Raw genomic sequence first — 17809 nt, 5'->3', positions numbered from 1 at the left:
GAGTCAGATCGAGGCTACTGCGGTGGACGACTAGTTCCGACGTGCCGAAGATGAATGGAACACCCATCTCCAGAGCAGTTTCTGGCCCAGGTCTTTCACCTCTGTGACAGGGTCTGGCTTTCTACGAACGACCTGCCCCTCCGCCTGCCATGCCGGAAACTGAGCCTGCAGTTTGTGGGGCCGTTCAAAGTCATGAGGAGAGCCAATGAGGTGACGTACAGATTACAGCTCCCTGTCAATTACCGTATCTCACCCTCATTTCATGCATCTCTCAGGCCGGTAGCAGCTGGTCCCTTGGCTAGTGCTGGACCCCATGACGTACGCAGCGTGTTGCACTCACGGCCTCGTGGGGATCTTCGCCAGTACCTGGTCGACTGGGAGGGGTACGGTCCCGAAGAGTGGTGCTGGGTTCCCGAGCGGGACATCCTGGATCGTCATATTACAAACACCTGGTTCCAATCCCCGCTATCACTGTATATATACTCCCTCTGCCATTTGTCTTTGTAAATGTTACTTGTTTTCCTGAGAGGAATCTCTCCTACTATGTCCTGAATATTTTATAATACGCACTTTGCATTCGCCCTGTGCGTTTTTGTTTATGAAGATATATTTTGAGCACAACAGCGTTTGGGTTTCGTCCCGCTTTGATCTATGGTGCTTAAATAAATTCAGTAGTTCTAAACCTGTGACTGCCTTTTGCCTACTACTTTCCACACCAGTGACACATAGGCCAACTGTAAAGTTTGGTGGAGGAGGAATAATGATCTGGGGCTGTTTTTCATGGTTCGGGCTAGGCCCCTTAGTTCCAGTGAAATTAAACTTAACACTACAGCAACTCCGTATTAATGCCCATGATTTCGGAATGAGATGTTAGGATAGCCAGATGCAGCTATCACCAAACTATGCTAGCTAGCTGAAGTCAACTTGGCGAAACAAGATCAGCGCATGCTTTAGCCTTCATAGAATTGAATTAATCATTATGAATAGTAATTCCTTATTTAGATAAACTGCAAAATAAGGTGGGGTATTTCTGCTGAGAAGCTAGTCCGTGCTCTGTCCAGGAGTCTATGATTTCACAATGGCACAAACGGTACAACATTTTCTGAGTGCATAGTAAATTGTATGAACAAAGATGATGTGTGCTTCCCCAAATACATAACTATCAACAAGGCGACCTCAGCTTCTGTGCATGACTCTTTACTTGGACCGGATTACAGGACCAACACAAAATGTACACAAGCTTTTCTCACATCATAAAGGTATTTTGACCCAAAATGCCTCCTTTTAGGTAAGCCTATAGCTGATTATTGACAGAACAATCTATGTCATAATAGCTATCATTTTCATTGAAAACATATTGATTGGAGCAAATCTTTATAAGCACCCCCGTTACATGTTTTCTTTCTTCTGCTCGGCTGGTGGCACGGTACTTATCTATGGATACCGGTACCACCTGGAAAGCCTCAAAGCACAAGTGATTCACTGCTATTGCTTGGTATTCAGATGGTCCTTCAGCCAAATCGAAAGGGAATCATTACACTTATTTGTCTTGTCATCAAGACAAGCACACCGCCTCTCCCAGTTAATATTCACAAGTGACAATAGAATGAACAGATCCCTTAGAATAAACAAGCTGAACAAGTGACATACTGTATACACAGCAAATAAGGCAGACTAATTGTAAGCATATCACTGGTATGTGTCATAAAACATATGAAACAGTCAGTAATTGATGTTAATGCTGCTTACCATGTACATTAAATCATATTGTATGAATTAAGGAGTTGACATGTTAATGTTCATATGTTATGCTGCCTTTACTGCATGTGGAGTACATACATAGCAAGATCTAACAAATAAAAAATCATTAAATGGACCACATCAGTAAACCTGTAGCCTACAGCTCCGAATGGTTGTCAGGAATTATTACCTTGTTAGTAAGGCAATCAAATTATCTTTCAGTAATGTTGTATACTGTCCAAAAAGAATACATACATGTCCCACTATATGAGCATTCTGTGTTGAACCACAAATAACAAAAATGCCCACTCAGACAGAGGCAAGCAGTATCCATCAATTTTACGTTTATGCCTTGATTTCCCATCCTGTTTGTATGATTATACTGAATTATTTACAAGCTATTGTAAAGATGGCTGCCAACATACTGTGTGACAGGTGGCCATTTCTCCTAATTAGAAATTCCAATTAAATTCACTCATGAAGTGGAAAATGTTGAATTCAAATTAGAATTTCAATAATATTCAAGTTATATTTTTTTCCAATTTAAACAAATCTATATTTTTGGAATTCAATTTTTGCACATTTCAGAGTGCATTTCCCAAAATATTGTATTTTTAGCCGTTTGAAGCTGATGTACAAAACCAAGAGACGCAAAAACAAAACTTAAATACAGGAAACTTAGAAATAGAGCACATAGAAGATGTTCTAAGACATACTTTCAATGAGAATGACAGAACTATAACTCACATTTCTATGTGAATTTGGTCGGGTCGCCCAAAAAGTGACATATTGCAGCTTTAATGGAGTGAATGCACTTGGTATCAAAAATTGACTACAAGAGTCACTAAATAATTTAAACTTCTATATTTCCAGTATAGCTATGCTGTCTGAACAGTGACATGATCAGCCTGAAAGCCTGAGGGAATTTAATTTGAATGTGAAATTGTTGGGCATAATATTGAATTGGGAATTTAATTATTGGAATTTACCTAACAATGGAATTTAATTACTGAGACTGACCTGGAACTTGAATTGAATTAAATGGAGCAGGAATTTAATTAATGGAATCAACCCTGGTGGCCATATTATACATTCTTAATGACAGACCATCTACGCAGGGGAGAGGCAATTTATCAGCCACTGGAGTCCTCTAGTAGTCCACGCTTGTTTGGTTGAAGCGCTCCACAAAAGAGCAAGCAGCCATTGAAATGAACTGCAACCAAGCAGAGACAAGCAATCATCAACCCAGCCAGGAGAGTTGAGAAAGCACTCCAGGCCAAGTGAAGCAGTCGCACACCCTGTCATTTCTCAAGACCTAATCAGAGGTGGGTAAGGAGGGAGCATGGCTGAATATGACCATCCTTTGAATATGAAGTGTTGATTTTTTTCCTCAGATGGATTTTCTTCATAGATGGCTCTTTTGGGCGATGTTCATAGAAACTCCAATATTCTACCATCAGCCACTTGGCTGAGAATAATTGGGATTGTTCATGGAAGTAGACAGATTGAGTACCTGGCTTGGGATCTAGTCCTTAATCTATGCTAGAACAGACATACTTCAGACACTTCCATCTTTCTAGGAAGCTCTTTCTAGGAAGCCAATGAAATACTGAAGCTAAGTTAATTTACCTAACTCAAACAGACTGATTGTGGTTTTTAATTAAATGTTGTCCCAGAGAGTCCTACAAAATTGGAAATGTATGTATTACATTTCAAACAGTGATAAGGCTTAAACTGGTCAGAGGAATTCCCCAAACCTTGTGGCACAGCGGAGCCGATAATGATAAAAGCATAAATGTACATGAGCATTCATGTGGACATTTTCTTATTAAAAAGAGCTGTCGACTCCGCAGTACAATGTTCATGTCCTTTGGATCATATAGATGTAGGATCTTAATTTGAGCCAGGTTTCTACAGCAGGAAAATAATCCTGCAGCAACAGCAAATGTGAATTATTATGTAGATTATAATTAATAAATGGACATTTTCAGTAGGGGTTAACACATTTTTCATTAGGGCAAATCAAGTCTGACATTTTCAGCACCAAAAAGAGTGATCAAATTAAGATCCTACATCTGTACATTCAAAGACATTGATTTTGTTCGTCTGGAGGGGAAAATGCCCCCTAACAAAATTACCCAATTTCAAGGAGTGTGATAAAAGTAGACCCAGGGCTAAGAAACTGATGATGACAGACCAAACACCAGGGAGAAACAAACAACCCAAAAAAACAACATACAGAAAGATACAACACACAGAAAGATAACAGCAAAAAAATTGTGTTGGAGTCATCTTAGAATCTGGTTTAGGTTTTATTGTCCTCAGTACTATTTCATTTATTTTTCTCTATTTAATAGGTTCTTACTTCTTCTCCCACCCCTTTTCCTTTATTTTGTTATGTGGCTGAGGAGGAAGGAAACCACTCAGGGATTTCACCATGATGCTAATGGAGACTTTAAAAACAGTTAAGAGTTTAATGACTGATAGGAGAAAACTGAGGATGGATAGACAAGTTACTCAACCATAATAACCTAATTGACAGAGTGAAAAGGACGTTTTTACAGAATAAGAATATTCCAGAACATAGAACTGCACAAAATGTGGCAAAGCAATTCCCTTTTTGTCCTGAATACAAAGTGTTGTATTGGATTAGCCCCAAACATATTACTTAGTATCACTAATTTTCAGCATAGTGGTGGCTGCATCATGTTATTGGTATGCTTGTAATCGTTAAGGACTGAGGAGTTTTTCAGGATAAAAAAAAGAAAAACGCAATAGAGCTTAGCACAGGCAAAATCCCAGAGGAAAACCTGGGATAAGAATTTACCTTTCAGCAGGACAATAACCTAAAACAAAATGCCAAATCTACACTGGAGTTGCTTACCAAGAAAACAGTGTTCCTGATTGGCAGAGTTAGTTTTGACTTAAATCTGCTTAAAAATCTATGGCAAGACTTGAAAATGGCTGTCTAGAAATGATCAACAACAAATTTGACAGAAATTTAAAAAGAACAATGTGCAAATATTGTACAATCCAGGTGTGCAAAGCTCTTAGAAACTTACCCAGAAAGACAGCTGTAATTGTTGCCAAAGGTGATTCTAACATGTATTGACTCTGGGGTGTGAATACGTATGTAAATTAGATGTTTCTGCATTTCATTTTCAATACATTTGCTAAAAATTCTACATTGTCATTATAGGGTATTGTGTGTAGATGGGTGAAAAAAGAAGATTCAACCCATTTTGAATTTAGGCTGTAATACAACAAAATGTGGAATAAGTCAAGGGGTATGAATACTTTCTGAAGGCACTGTAACTGTTATTGAATTTCCACATGGGTCAGGGATTTGACATTTTATCAAAGCCTACTAGATGACAAGCAGCACTTAATTAACCAAGACAAAATCATTTATAAACTGACTTTTCCTTGGATAACATATAGTTACAATACATCCCCTTATTTTATAGGATATTTTTAAAATGTGCCATTAGAGGCCATGAAATTCAATACTCAATTTAGGTCAAAAGAGATTAGTGTCATACCCTGATCTGTTTCACCTGTCTTGTGCATGTCTCCACCCCTCTCCAGGTGTCGCCCAGCCACCCCATTATCCCCTGTGTATTTATACCTGTGTTCTCTGTCTGTTGCCAGTCCGTCTTGTCAAGCATACCAGTAAGTTTTTCTGGTTTTGATCATTCTGCCTGCCCTGACCCTGCCGTTCTGTACCTTTTGACACTGCCCTTGATTACTGACCTCTGCCTTCCCTGACCCTACCTGCCACTCTGTATCTTACGGACTCTTACGGACTCTGCCTGCCCCGTTTTATAATAAACGTTGGTTATTCGAACTGTCTGCATCTGGGTCTTATCCTGAGTCGTGATAGTACGAACTGTCCATGGCGGACCCAGCAAACTCGGACCCGCTCCACAACGCCATCTCCTCCCAAGGAGCCACCATTGGAAGGCACGAGGAGTTGCTTCGTTGTCTTATGGAAGGTTTCCAGACCTTGGCAGTATGCCATGACCGCGCATTGAATACATTGCTGGAGCAATTCTGTGGGTTGTCGGTTAGGCAGTCTACCACGACTGTAACCTCCCAGCCCCTCAGTAACCCAGCTGTCAGCAGCGCGTACCGTAACATGGTTCCGTTTTAACTTCAAATATTTTTACTTGAAAGAATTCCCCCCCCCCAAGGTTTATAATACTCAGTCAAAGCATTGGAACCACCTGATGCACAAATGAGGTGTTCCAGTTGCAACAGCTACGCAAAAAACGGAAACTGAGCGCCAAGCACGCCCCCATTCACATTGACGGGGCTGTAATGGAGCGGAAGCTTCAAGCTGCTAAATAGTTAGGTCGCTAACTTTTTATTTTTTGTCAGCACAACCTAACAGCTAGACTTGTTTACAATGTACCACATCTCTGGTGAGCACAAGGGGAAAATATTTGATTGTTTAGAAAAGAGATGCGTCAGCTAAGCTAATAGCACATTCATTCTTTATGATGGCAGCCACATTTGTTTATGTTGGACTTGGCGAACACTCGCTAATCCCAGAATTCACTTTAAGACGCAAATAAAAAGTCAAAAGATCAGCATAATACAAATCTTCAATGTACTTGTTACAGTGTATTCAAGAAGCAGAGCACATGACTTGACAAGTCATCTAACACTGACAAATCACAAAGCAAATAAAACTTTACCTCGGAACATCAGAACAAATACAAGCCTACTGCCTAACCGTAGCGCAAAAGCTAAAACAGGGATGAAACCATTTTAGGGGGGATTCATTTCATATGTGGGGGGTGTTCAAGTCCATGGGGGAAGGTATTGTGGAGGGATATGATGCAGGAAATATTACTATGATAAATCCTCTATCAATAAATGAGGGGCAAACACAGGGGAAGTTTATATGGTAAATAAAATAGAGGGTCTAAGCTGGTAACTCTGAGGTGCCAAAGTTAGCCTGATGCTGCGTTCAGAACTGGGAACTTGGAATCTGACTTCAAGACAACTGGGAAATCTGAAAAAAACTAGCTCCGACTGGGAAAAGTTGTATTGAACGGTCATCCAACACGGGCCTCTATCTAGAGCTCCGACTTTCCGACCTGAAGATCACTGACGTCACGATTTGACCTAGTATTTTTCCCAGTTGTTCCCAGTTGTCTTGAAAGCACCATATGTCAGTCGAGTGAACTATCCCTTGTTATAACATCTTTGGTCTGACCGATGCTTACGTGACAACCAGAATGCATTGTATGATGTCAACAAACATGGCGCCACACATAGCTGGCAAATAGCTTAGCATTAGCTCATCATAATCAGTACAACTTTCAAAAAAGTATCACAACACACACGTGTCCATTACAATCTATGCAAGAATTGGAATGCATGACTTGCAACCAGTACTTGAAAACACATGAATTAAACAGCAAATACATTATGATCCATACATACACTTGGTGTGCTACTGTAGAAACGACAACATGATACACAGAAAATAAGCCCCTTACTTTGATAGAGCCACACGGTCAAAGTCCAGTTTCTAAGGAAAACAATGAAGGAAATGTGGGCGCCATCCAGAAAATGTGCCGGTGGAAAAAGTTTGTGCAAGGCCTGTTTTGACTGGAGATGCGCATTGTCTTCATACTTGATCTTTGGAAACACTGGGGAAGTGATTGGGCTATCGTTGAAGAGAGAAGTTTGTCCGGCTCAGTAAAGCATCAAATAAATGGTCCGCAACAGTGAAATGGGCTACTTGTTATATGAATTAATGAGGCGGAACACACCTCAATTCAAACTGTTAGAAAATTATTTGAAATTGACAAGTTGAAACATAGATAATTAGCAGGCAGCGTACCTTGGTTTGAGGGCAGTGCGGGTCAACTGTCCTATTGTATAACAATCACATTTTGGAACAGTGAGTGCATTGACATCACGCACATATAAACAAAAAATAACTAGCGTTGGGGCGACCGTTAGAGTAATTTGGAACTCACACGTGAAAAGGTTAAACATGATTTCCCTTCTACTCACTACTTAGTTTTCGTGAATGTTTCTTTGTTCAAAGCTATAAAAACACACAAATTAAAGAATACAAAGGGTCATGTGTATTAGTTGAGATTACAACTCTGACTTGGCCATAATGGCTCTGATGAATGTTTTAATATTATAATTTCACATTCATCACAGTCATTATGGTTAACTGACTATGATTTTGAATACTGACTTAATGCTGCACTGCAATCATTTCGCCTTTCATCAAAACCATTGACTAACCGTGGGCTAATTGAAACTCTGCTGATCCTGGGTCTGTGAACCCAGTAGACGATAGAAGTTGGCTATCTAGCAGCAGGTGGATAGGTTGAGGCCGGACAGTCCATGTTCATTTGGATCCATTCATTTCTTATTCAAGACAGAGCGTATATCCACCTATTTATGTATAATTTTTGTACACATTACAGATAGAAGGCACCTTGCAGAAAGATCAACACATTCGTCAGCAAGAACAAACCACCAAAACAACGCTTTCTCAGCAAGGGAAGACCTATTGTATGTTCCTCACAGAGTAGAAGGGTTTAAGTCAAGTAAATTCATATCACATTTGGCTTACCGTCTTCTGTCACTAATACCTCCTTCTGGCACATGTCCTGAACGTTGACAGTGCAGTTGACGATGAACTCAGGTGTGGAGCAGTCATTTTGAGTGACCTCTTCACACTGATAACACTGGATCTGCAGAGCCAGCCCTACAACATACAGGAGGATCACAGGTTGTCATTCCAAATCTGTTCTTAATGGACTTACCTGCATGAATTGCAAAGTACAATACAAAAGTATCAAGTGAGACACTGGTATACCCATTGTTACATTCCCGAGCAAGAAGACCGAAATGTCACTCAAACAGATGAATGAACTAAAAGTCAGTGGACCAACAACCAAAACAAAACAGATGGGGGTTTAGAAGGAGATCTGAAAGACACTCATGGGGTGTCCACTGACAGTTGACTAGCAACAACAACTGGACCCTAAAATAAAATTTTAAAAAGAGACCCACCATGAGCACCCACTAAATTTGCCCAAGATGAGGTAAACAAAAGAAAAGCCCAGGCCAAACTTAAAGACAAGAAGCAAACCAAAAAGGTAGAGCAAAACTAAATCAGAGAAATCAGATAACAGATTGTTTGTCTAGGAATCTAAATAGGGAGCGCCAACTAAAGGTTAACCCACCGAATCTATCAAGATACCTGGAGTACTGGGCCAGCCACTCTTAAAAAGCACCTGGGCCAGCACAGGTGAAACACCTTCCTACTAACGAGATGGACAAGCCAGCACCGGTGTAACACATACTGACTAGAGAGGTGACACTAATTGCTGTGCAGTACGTGCTAAAGTCCAACCTCAAAACATAATTGGAAAAACCAAAGCCTGTTACGCCATGGACAGTGTACAGTATATTTCAGAGGACATATGGCATGGTAATACTATCAAACAGTTCACAAATATATGTGTTGATATGTCCAAACTCTACTACACTCTTAGAAAAAAGGGTTCCAAAAAAGGTTATTCGGCTGTACCCATAAGATAACCCTTTTTGGTTCCAGGTAGAACTATTTTGGGTTCCATGTAGAACCCTCTGGGTAAAGGGTTCTACATCAAATCAAAATGTATTTGTCACATGCGCTGAATACAACAGGTGTAGACATTACAGTGAAATGCTTACTTACAAGCCCTTAACCAACAATGCTTACAGTTAAGAAACATGTTTTAAGTGCTCAGTTAAAAATACATAAATACATTTAAAAAAAGTAAACAGCAGCAGTAAAATGACAAGCAAGGCTATATAGAGGGGGTACCGGTACAGAGTCAATGTGCGGGGGCACCGGTTAGTTGAGGTAATATGTACATGTAGGTAGAGATAAAGTGACTATACATAGATTATAAACAGAGAGTAGCAGCAGCGTAAAGAGGGGTCTGGGTAGCACTTTGATCAGTGGTTCAGGAGTCTTATTGCTTGGGGGGGGTAGAAGCTATTAAGAAGCATTTTGGACCTAGACTTGGCGCTCCGGTACCGCTTGCCGTGCGGTAGTAGAGAGAACAGTCCATGACTAGGGTGGCTGGAGTCTGACAATTTTTAGGGCCATCCTCTGACACTGCCTGATATAGAGGTCCTGGATGGCAGGAAGCTTGGCCCCCGTGAGGTACTGGGTCTATCGAACTACCCTCTGTAGTGTCTTGCGGTCGGAGGCCGAGCAGTTGCCATACCAGGCAGTGATGCAACCAGTCAGGTTGCTCTCGATGGTGCAGCTGTAGAACCTTTTGAAGATCTGAGGACCCATGCCAAATCTTTTCAGTCTCCTGAGGGGGAATAGGCTTTGTCTTGCCATTTCTTCTTGACTGTCTTAGTGTGTTTGGACCATGACAGTTTGCTGGTGATGTGGACACCAAGGAACTTGAAGCTCTCAACCTGTTCCACTACAGCCCCGTCGATGAGAATGATGCATGCTCAGTCCTCCTTTTCCTGTGGTCCACAATCATCTCCTTTGTCTTGATCACGTTGAGGGAGAGGTTGTTGTCCTGGCACCACACAACCAGGTCTCTGACCTCCTCCCTATAGGCTGTCTCATCATTGTCGGTGATCAGGCCTACAACTGTTGTGTCATCGGCAAACTTGACGATGGTGTTGGAGTCGTACCTGGCCATGCAGTCATGAGTGAACAGGCAGTACAGGAGGAGACTGAGCACGCACCCCTGAGGGGCTCCCGTGTTGTGGATCAGCGTGGCGGATGCGTTGTTCCCTACACTTACCACCTGGGGGCGGCCCGTCAGGAAGTCCAGGATCCTGTTTCAGAGCGACGTGTTTAGTCCCAGGGTCCTTAGCTTAGTGATGAGCTTTGAGGGCACTTTGGTGTTGAGTACACGTCCTGGTAATCCGTCTGGCCCTGTGGCCTTGTGAATGTTGACCTGTTTAAACGTCTTACTCACATTGGCTACGGAGAGCGTGATCACACAGTCGTCTGGAACAGCTGGTGCTGTCATACAAGTTTCAGTGCTACTTGCCTCAAAGCGAGCATAGAAGTCATTTAGCTTGTCTGGCAGGTTCGTGTCACTGGGCAGCTTGTGGCTGTGCTTCACTTTGTAGTCTGTAATAGTTTGCCCTGCCACATCCGACGAGCGTCAGAGTCGGTGTAGTACGATTCAATCTTAGTCCTGTATGCCTGTTTGATGGTTCGTCGGAGGGCATAGCGGGATTTCTTATAGGCTTCTGGATTTGAGTCCCGCTCCTTGAAAGCGGCAGCTCTACCCTTTAACTCAGTGCGGATGTTGCCTGTAATCCATGGCTTCTGGTTGGGGTATGTACGTACGGTCACTATGGGGATGACGTCATCGATGCACGTATTGATGAAGCCAGTGACAGATATGATGTACTCCTCAATGCCATCGGAAGAATCCCAGAACATATTCCAGTCTGTGCTAGCAAAACCGTCCTGTAGCTTAGCATCTGATTAATCTGACCACTTTCTTATTGACCGAGTCACTGGTGCATCCTGCTTAAGTTTTTGCTTGAAAGCAGGAATCAGGAGGATATAATTGTGGTCAGATTTGCCAAATGGAGGGCGGGGGAGTGCTTTGTACACTGTTTCTGTGTGGAGTAAAGCTGGTCTAGAATTTTTTCCCTCTAGTTGCACATTTAACAAGCTGATAGAAATTAAGTAAAACTGATTTATTTCCCTGCATTAAAGTCCCCAACCACTAGGAGTGCCTCCTCTTGATTAGCGTTTTCCTGTTTGCTTATGGCTGTATACAGCTCATTGAGTGTGGTCTTAGTGCCAGCATTGGTCTGCGGTGGTATATAGACAGCTACGAAAAATACAGATGCAAACTCTCTTGGTAAATAGTGTGGTCTACAGATTATCATGATACTCTACCTCAGGCGAACAACCCCTCGAGACTTCCTTAGATTTCATGCAACAGCAAACAAATAAACATAAGACCGCCACCCCTTGTCTTACCAGCCGCTGTTCTATCCTGATGAAAAAGCTTAAAACCCGCCAGCTGTATGTTAATCATGTCGTCGTTCAGCCACGACTCGGTGAAACATAACATATTACAGTTTTTAATGTCCCGTTGGTAGGATATACGTGCTCGTAGTTCGTCTATTTTATTATCGATTGATTGTACATTGGCTAATAAGACCGATGGTAAAGGAAAATTACACTCTCTGCGACGGATCCTTACAAGGCACCCGGACCGTCGTCCACGATGTCTTCATCTTTTCCTCCTGCAAATGACTGGGATGAGAGCCTTGCCGGGTGTCTGGTGTAAATCCCTCCCGTCCGACTCGTTGAAGAATTCCTCCAGTACAGGATGAGTAATCGCTGCCCTGATATCAAGAAGCTCTTTTTGGTCATAAGACATGGTGGCAGAAACATTATGTTCAAAATAAGTTACAAATAACACAACAACAAAAAAAAGAACATACACAATAGCACAATTGGTTACGGGATTGTAAAACGGCAGCCATCTCCTTCGGCGCCATTAAATACCAGAACCCATTAAACAGGGTTCTAATTGGAACCAAAAAGGGTTCTAATTGGAACCAAAAAGGGTTCTTCAAAGGGTTCTCCTATGGGGACAGCAGAAGAACCCTTTTAGGTGAATGCATGTAGGCATACCTTTTCATAATATGAGTCATAGCTGATGAAGAAAATAAGGGACAATCTTATTGATGAACACTGGTGGAAAAAGTACCCAACTGTCATACTTGAGTAAAAGTAAAGATACCTTAATAGAAAATGACTCAAGTAAAAGTCACCCAGTAAAATTCTACTTGAGTAAAAGTCGAAAAGTATTTGGTTTAAAATATACTTATGTATCAAAAGTAAAAGTATTAATCATTTCAAATTCCTTATATTAAGCAAACCAGATGGCACCATTTTTTTTATTTATGGAAAGCAACGGGCACACTCCAACATTTAGACATAATTTACAAACGAAGCATGTGTTTAGGCAATACGGAACCAGGGATGTTCGGTTGATAAGTGCGTGAATTGAAATATTTTCCTGTCCAGCAAAGCATTCAAAATGTAACAAGTACTTTTGGGTGTCATGGAAAATGTAAAAAGTACAATATTTTCTTAAGTCATGTAGTGAAGTAAAAGTAAAAGTAGTCAAAAATATAAATATTTAAGTAAAGTACAGATACCCAAAAAACAAAAAAGTAGTACTTAAGTATTTTTACACCACTGTTGATGAATAGATAATGGTGATAATGTGCAAGTGGCTTATTAGAGTTGAACAGATTGCTGAATTACCTAACTGTAGCTGCAATTACTGTGGTTAAGTCATGTAATCATAAAGTATGTGTTGTAATTCACCAAAACCACATACCTTGACAATGGCAGACATGGAAAGAAACATTTACCTGATGCACTGTGCATGTTGAAGAATGTGCTCCCCTGGCAGATCATCAGATATTACGACATGGTAGATGCAAATACAATTTTCTTCACGAGAGTAAGAAAGCCCTGTCAGACCTTATTCAACTTGAAAATGCACCTGAATAAAATCTAAATGCAGACTATTCACTTCCTACCAACTACGACACAGCAAGCAACTAAATCCATCAACAGTTGAGTAGTGACTCAAAGAAAGAAAACAAGAATGACTGCACAAGTAGTACAGCGCAGTTCTATTAGCATTAAGCTCCTTCTGTATTTGTGAGTAAAACACATTCATATGTCGAACTACCCATAATCTATTCTCAAACAAAACAAAAACAGATATACCGTAATGTAAACATCAATACACACCACGTTCAATCTACGGGTAGCTTACCCTTATTTGTGAAACATTTTCAAACAATGTTTCCATCTGAAATCAAGCCTGTCTGGTTCTCTTCACATCCACAAGCTGGTGTGAAAAAATATTTTGCGTTCATACGTCAACCGTTCCAAACCGTGCGTAAAGACGCATTAGGAAATGTCACAAAATAGTACCGACAAGTTTGCTATTATAACGGTTTCAACGGAAGACCCCCAAATGTTTTCCCATTAACAAATAACCAAGGATCATTGCCTGCCCTGCATGGTAGCCTACTGGCCATCAATTACCCACCCTGAGCTTCTCTTCCTTTCCAAATATTGTTAGATCGTTTTAAACAAACAATTAGTACATTGATGTTATTACAAATAATTTAGGTAGGCTATTGTGTTCCAAAACTGCAAGAGACGCGCTTGGCATTACAATTAACACATCCCGGGGGTAACATACCTGACTTGAGCATAAACCAGAACAAACTTGTGTAAGTAAGAGCCCGCATTCTCTCGCTGGTGTCACTTGGTAAGGAAACATTAGACCTGGCAAAGTTGAGAGGAGCTCAGAGTTAGAGTTCATACATGGATCCGACGAACGTCCACGGTAGCCTCCTATACACGTCCAGCGCTGGAAACCTCTGATTTTAAGGGGACACACTCTTTTCACTCCATTTCATGCGGTGCCGCACGTCACGATGGGCGTGGGTTTCAAAGTGCAAGGACTGTCCGATGCGCGTCCACGTTCAACCGAGAATCCTCTGACTTGGCGGTCATTCCTAACTTCTTCACCGACATCATTATGGTGGGTTTATGCTTTATAGTTTACTGTTGCACTGTTAATATTATTACACAATTCAGCTTTATTTGAACTAACGATAGCTACCAAGTGGCTGGACCCGTTTTCCCAAAAGTGAACGATGTGTAACATCAAGTTTTGCATGGGAGCCAACCAAACAACGTCAATGTTGCTATCAAGCCAATCTACTAAATTTACCTTGAATGAAATACATGAAACTGATCATGACTATGTTTAATCAAATGTTACTGCAATTGGTTAGTCAACATGCAGTAATATACTGAACAAAAATAAAAGCTACATGCAACAATTTTAAAGATTTTACTGAGTTACAGTTTGTATGAGGAAATCAGTTCAATGAAAGAAAGAAATTAGGCCCTAATCTATGGATTTCACATGACTGGGTATACAGACATGCATCGGTTGGTCACATATATCTTTAAAAAAGGTAAGGACGTGGATCAGAAAACCAGTCAGTATCTGGTGTGACCACCATTTCCCTCATGCAGTGCAACACATCTCCTTTGTATAGAGTTGATATGGCTGTTGATTGTGGCTGGTGGAATGTTGTCCCACTCCTCTTCCATGGCTGTGCAAAGTTGCTGGATATTGGCGGGAACTGGAACACACCGTCATACATGTAGTCCAGAGCATCCTAAACATGCTCATTGGGTGACATGTCTGGTGAGTACACAGATCCTTGCGAAATGGAGCCGTGGATTATCATGCTGAAACATGAGGTGATGGCGGCAGATGAATGGCACGACAATGGGCACCCCCAAAAAATACATTTGCCCACACTACAGATGGCTACGTCGTTCTGCTAACAGTGCACTACTTTTGTGGAAATAGATTTTTTCTAATATACAGTATATACATTTTTTCGGATTCATATTTTCAGGGGGTGCTGCAGCACCCTCAGCACCCTTATTACCCGTGGTGGCTATGCACATGTAACCAATGTGAAATGGCTTGCTAGTTAGCGGGGGGGTTAATAATAGTGTTTGAATCGGTGACGTCACTCGCTGTGAGACCTTGAAGTAGTTGTTCCCTTTGCCCTGCAAAGGCCTCCCACGAGAGAGGTCAGGCAGGCGGGCTCAGAGTCAGGACAGGCAAGGGTCAAAACCAGGAGGGCAAGAAAAAGAGAGACTGTGGAAAAGCAAGAGCTGAGACAAAACGCTGGTTGACTTGACAAACAAGACGAACTGGCAACAGACAAACAGAGAACACGGGTGTATGTACCCAGGGGATAATGGGGAGGATGGGTGACACCTGGAGGGGGGGTGGAGACAAGCACAAGGACATGTGAAACAGATCAGGGCGTGACAAAAATGTTAATATCCAGCCGTCTTTAATATGATGTTCAGGAACAAAATGTTTTCAATACTTGTTTTTAATTCATATAAAAAATATTAATTGGAATAGAATATTGGAATAGAATATAACTAATAGCATTAAATTACATTGGAATACCATTTAATAACAATAACTTAACTAATTAACTCAGTGTAACATTGATGTGGCAACTCTCTTATGCTCTGCTATTGCACGATGCTAATTTGTACATAGGTCACAAATAAAGCTATCCCCAGTAAATTTGCAGCCCAACTCATGAGTCCACCACTGCACTGCTCACACCTAATCCAGTGACTGAAAACAGGGGGAGAGATACCAATTGAAAAGCTCTCTCTTCAAAACGTAGCTATCTAGCGTATATAAAAATATATTCGCTTCAACAGTGTTATGTTGTAATCAAGCCATCAATGTTTTGTGATTATTGGTGTCGTTAAAATGTTAGCTAACGGGTTAGCAATTAGCATGTTTAACATTTCAGTGGAAATACTATATTTTTGTCCACAAATTGTGATGACACAGAGGAACTTTTTGTTGAGCAAGAGCAGTGGCAGCCAGGGAAAGTGTTGGGAAAATAAATTTGTGACATCTTGTGGTCGTAATGTCATGTGTTTAATCAGAAAAATCGAATTTTTTAAAAACCTTTATTTAACTAGGCAAGTCAGTTAAGAACAAATTCTTATTTACAATGACAGCCTAGGAACAGTGGGTTAACTGCCTTGTTCAGGTGCAGAACGACAGATGTCAGCTCAGGGATTTGATCTAGCAACTTTTTGGTTACTGGCCCAACGCTTTAACCACTAGGCTACCTGCCGCCCCATTTTGTGTTACAGCCTGAATTAAAATGATCAAAATCTCAAAGTTAAAAGTAAACTATTGCGAGATCATCAACCTCTGCCATATTGACACATTGATACAACGTGATCCATCGCCGGTCATTGCTCTTTCACACCGAGGATGGTTGATTGTCGAAGGGGAGATTGTTGGAAAGATCTTTCAAATAGCTTACTGTGAGGAACTAAAGTTTTAATATATTATCATTTGCAATGGATGTTAAAAAAACAAACACTTTCCTACATTTGCTCGCTGCAGGCCAGGTACTTCTATGCGTGCTCAGGCAGACGCACTCCCTCAACATTATCAGGACAGAGAAACCAGACATATGCTCACATGCACTCAAAACAAAAGACAATGAAAACATTTACAAATCTCGTAAATGATGGTTATGAAATAAACCAAAACTTGTTTTGTTGTGAACTCTGCAATTAATACATTAACATAAATGAATGTAACCAAACGACTGGGATTAACAGCGTTTACAGTGCCTTCAGAAAGTGTTCACACCCCTTGTCTTCTTCACCATTTTGTGTTACAGCCTGAAGTTAAAATGGATTACATTCAGATTTTGTGGCCTACACACAATAACCCATAATGTCAAAATGGAATTAGGGTTTTTCGAAAGTTCTACAAATTAATAAAAAATCAAAAGCTGAAATATCTTGAGCCAATAAGTATTTAGCCCCTTTGTTACGGCAAACTTAAGTAAATGTAGGAGTAAGAATTTGCTTATTAACAAGTCACATAATAAGTTGCATAGACTCACTCTGTGGGCAATAATAGTGTTTAACATGCATTTTTAATGACTACCTCCTGTGCCCCACACATACTAATAGCATTAGTAAGATCCCTCAGTTGAGCAGCGAATTTTAAACAGATTCAACCACAAAGACCATGGAGGTTTTCCAATTCCTCGCAAAGAAGAGCGCCTATTGGTAGATGGGTAAAAAATAAAAAGCAGACATTGAATATCCCTTTCAGCATGGTGAAGTTATTAATTACACTTTGGATGGTGTATCAATACACCCAGTCACTACAAAGATACAGATGTCCTTCCTAACTCAGTTGCCGGAGAGGAAGGAAACCGCTCAGGGATTTTCACCAGACCAATGATGGTTTTAAAACAGTTAGAGTTTAATGGCTGTGATAGGAGAAAACTGAGGATGGATCAACAAAAGTGTAGTTACTCCACAATACTAACCTAAATGACAGAGTGAAAAGAAGCCTGTACAGAATAAAACATGTATCCTGTTTGCAATAAGGCACTAAAG

At 40.9% G+C, this 17809-nt stretch overlaps 1 protein-coding gene across 1 annotated transcript in view; it reads right to left on the bottom strand.

Moving 5' to 3' along the window:
* Positions 1-14241, bottom strand: part of LOC139538342 (ly6/PLAUR domain-containing protein 1-like) — a 46862-nt gene extending 32621 nt beyond the window's left edge. Inside the window, exons 1-2 of the mRNA XM_071340289.1 lie at positions 14010-14241; positions 8351-8485 (exon numbers count right to left, since the gene is read on the bottom strand). Of these exons, the coding sequence (XP_071196390.1) occupies positions 8351-8485; positions 14010-14058 (184 nt within the window). The 5' untranslated portion in view covers positions 14059-14241. The remainder of the gene's footprint in view (positions 1-8350; positions 8486-14009) is intronic.
* Between the last annotated feature and the right edge of the window lie 3568 nt (positions 14242-17809).

Source organism: Salvelinus alpinus, chromosome 14 (genome assembly GCF_045679555.1).
Source record: "Salvelinus alpinus chromosome 14, SLU_Salpinus.1, whole genome shotgun sequence".
Classification (NCBI taxonomy): domain Eukaryota; kingdom Metazoa; phylum Chordata; class Actinopteri; order Salmoniformes; family Salmonidae; genus Salvelinus; species Salvelinus alpinus.
Note: the sequence above shows the minus strand (reverse complement) of the source record. Positions and strands in the feature narration are given on the sequence as shown.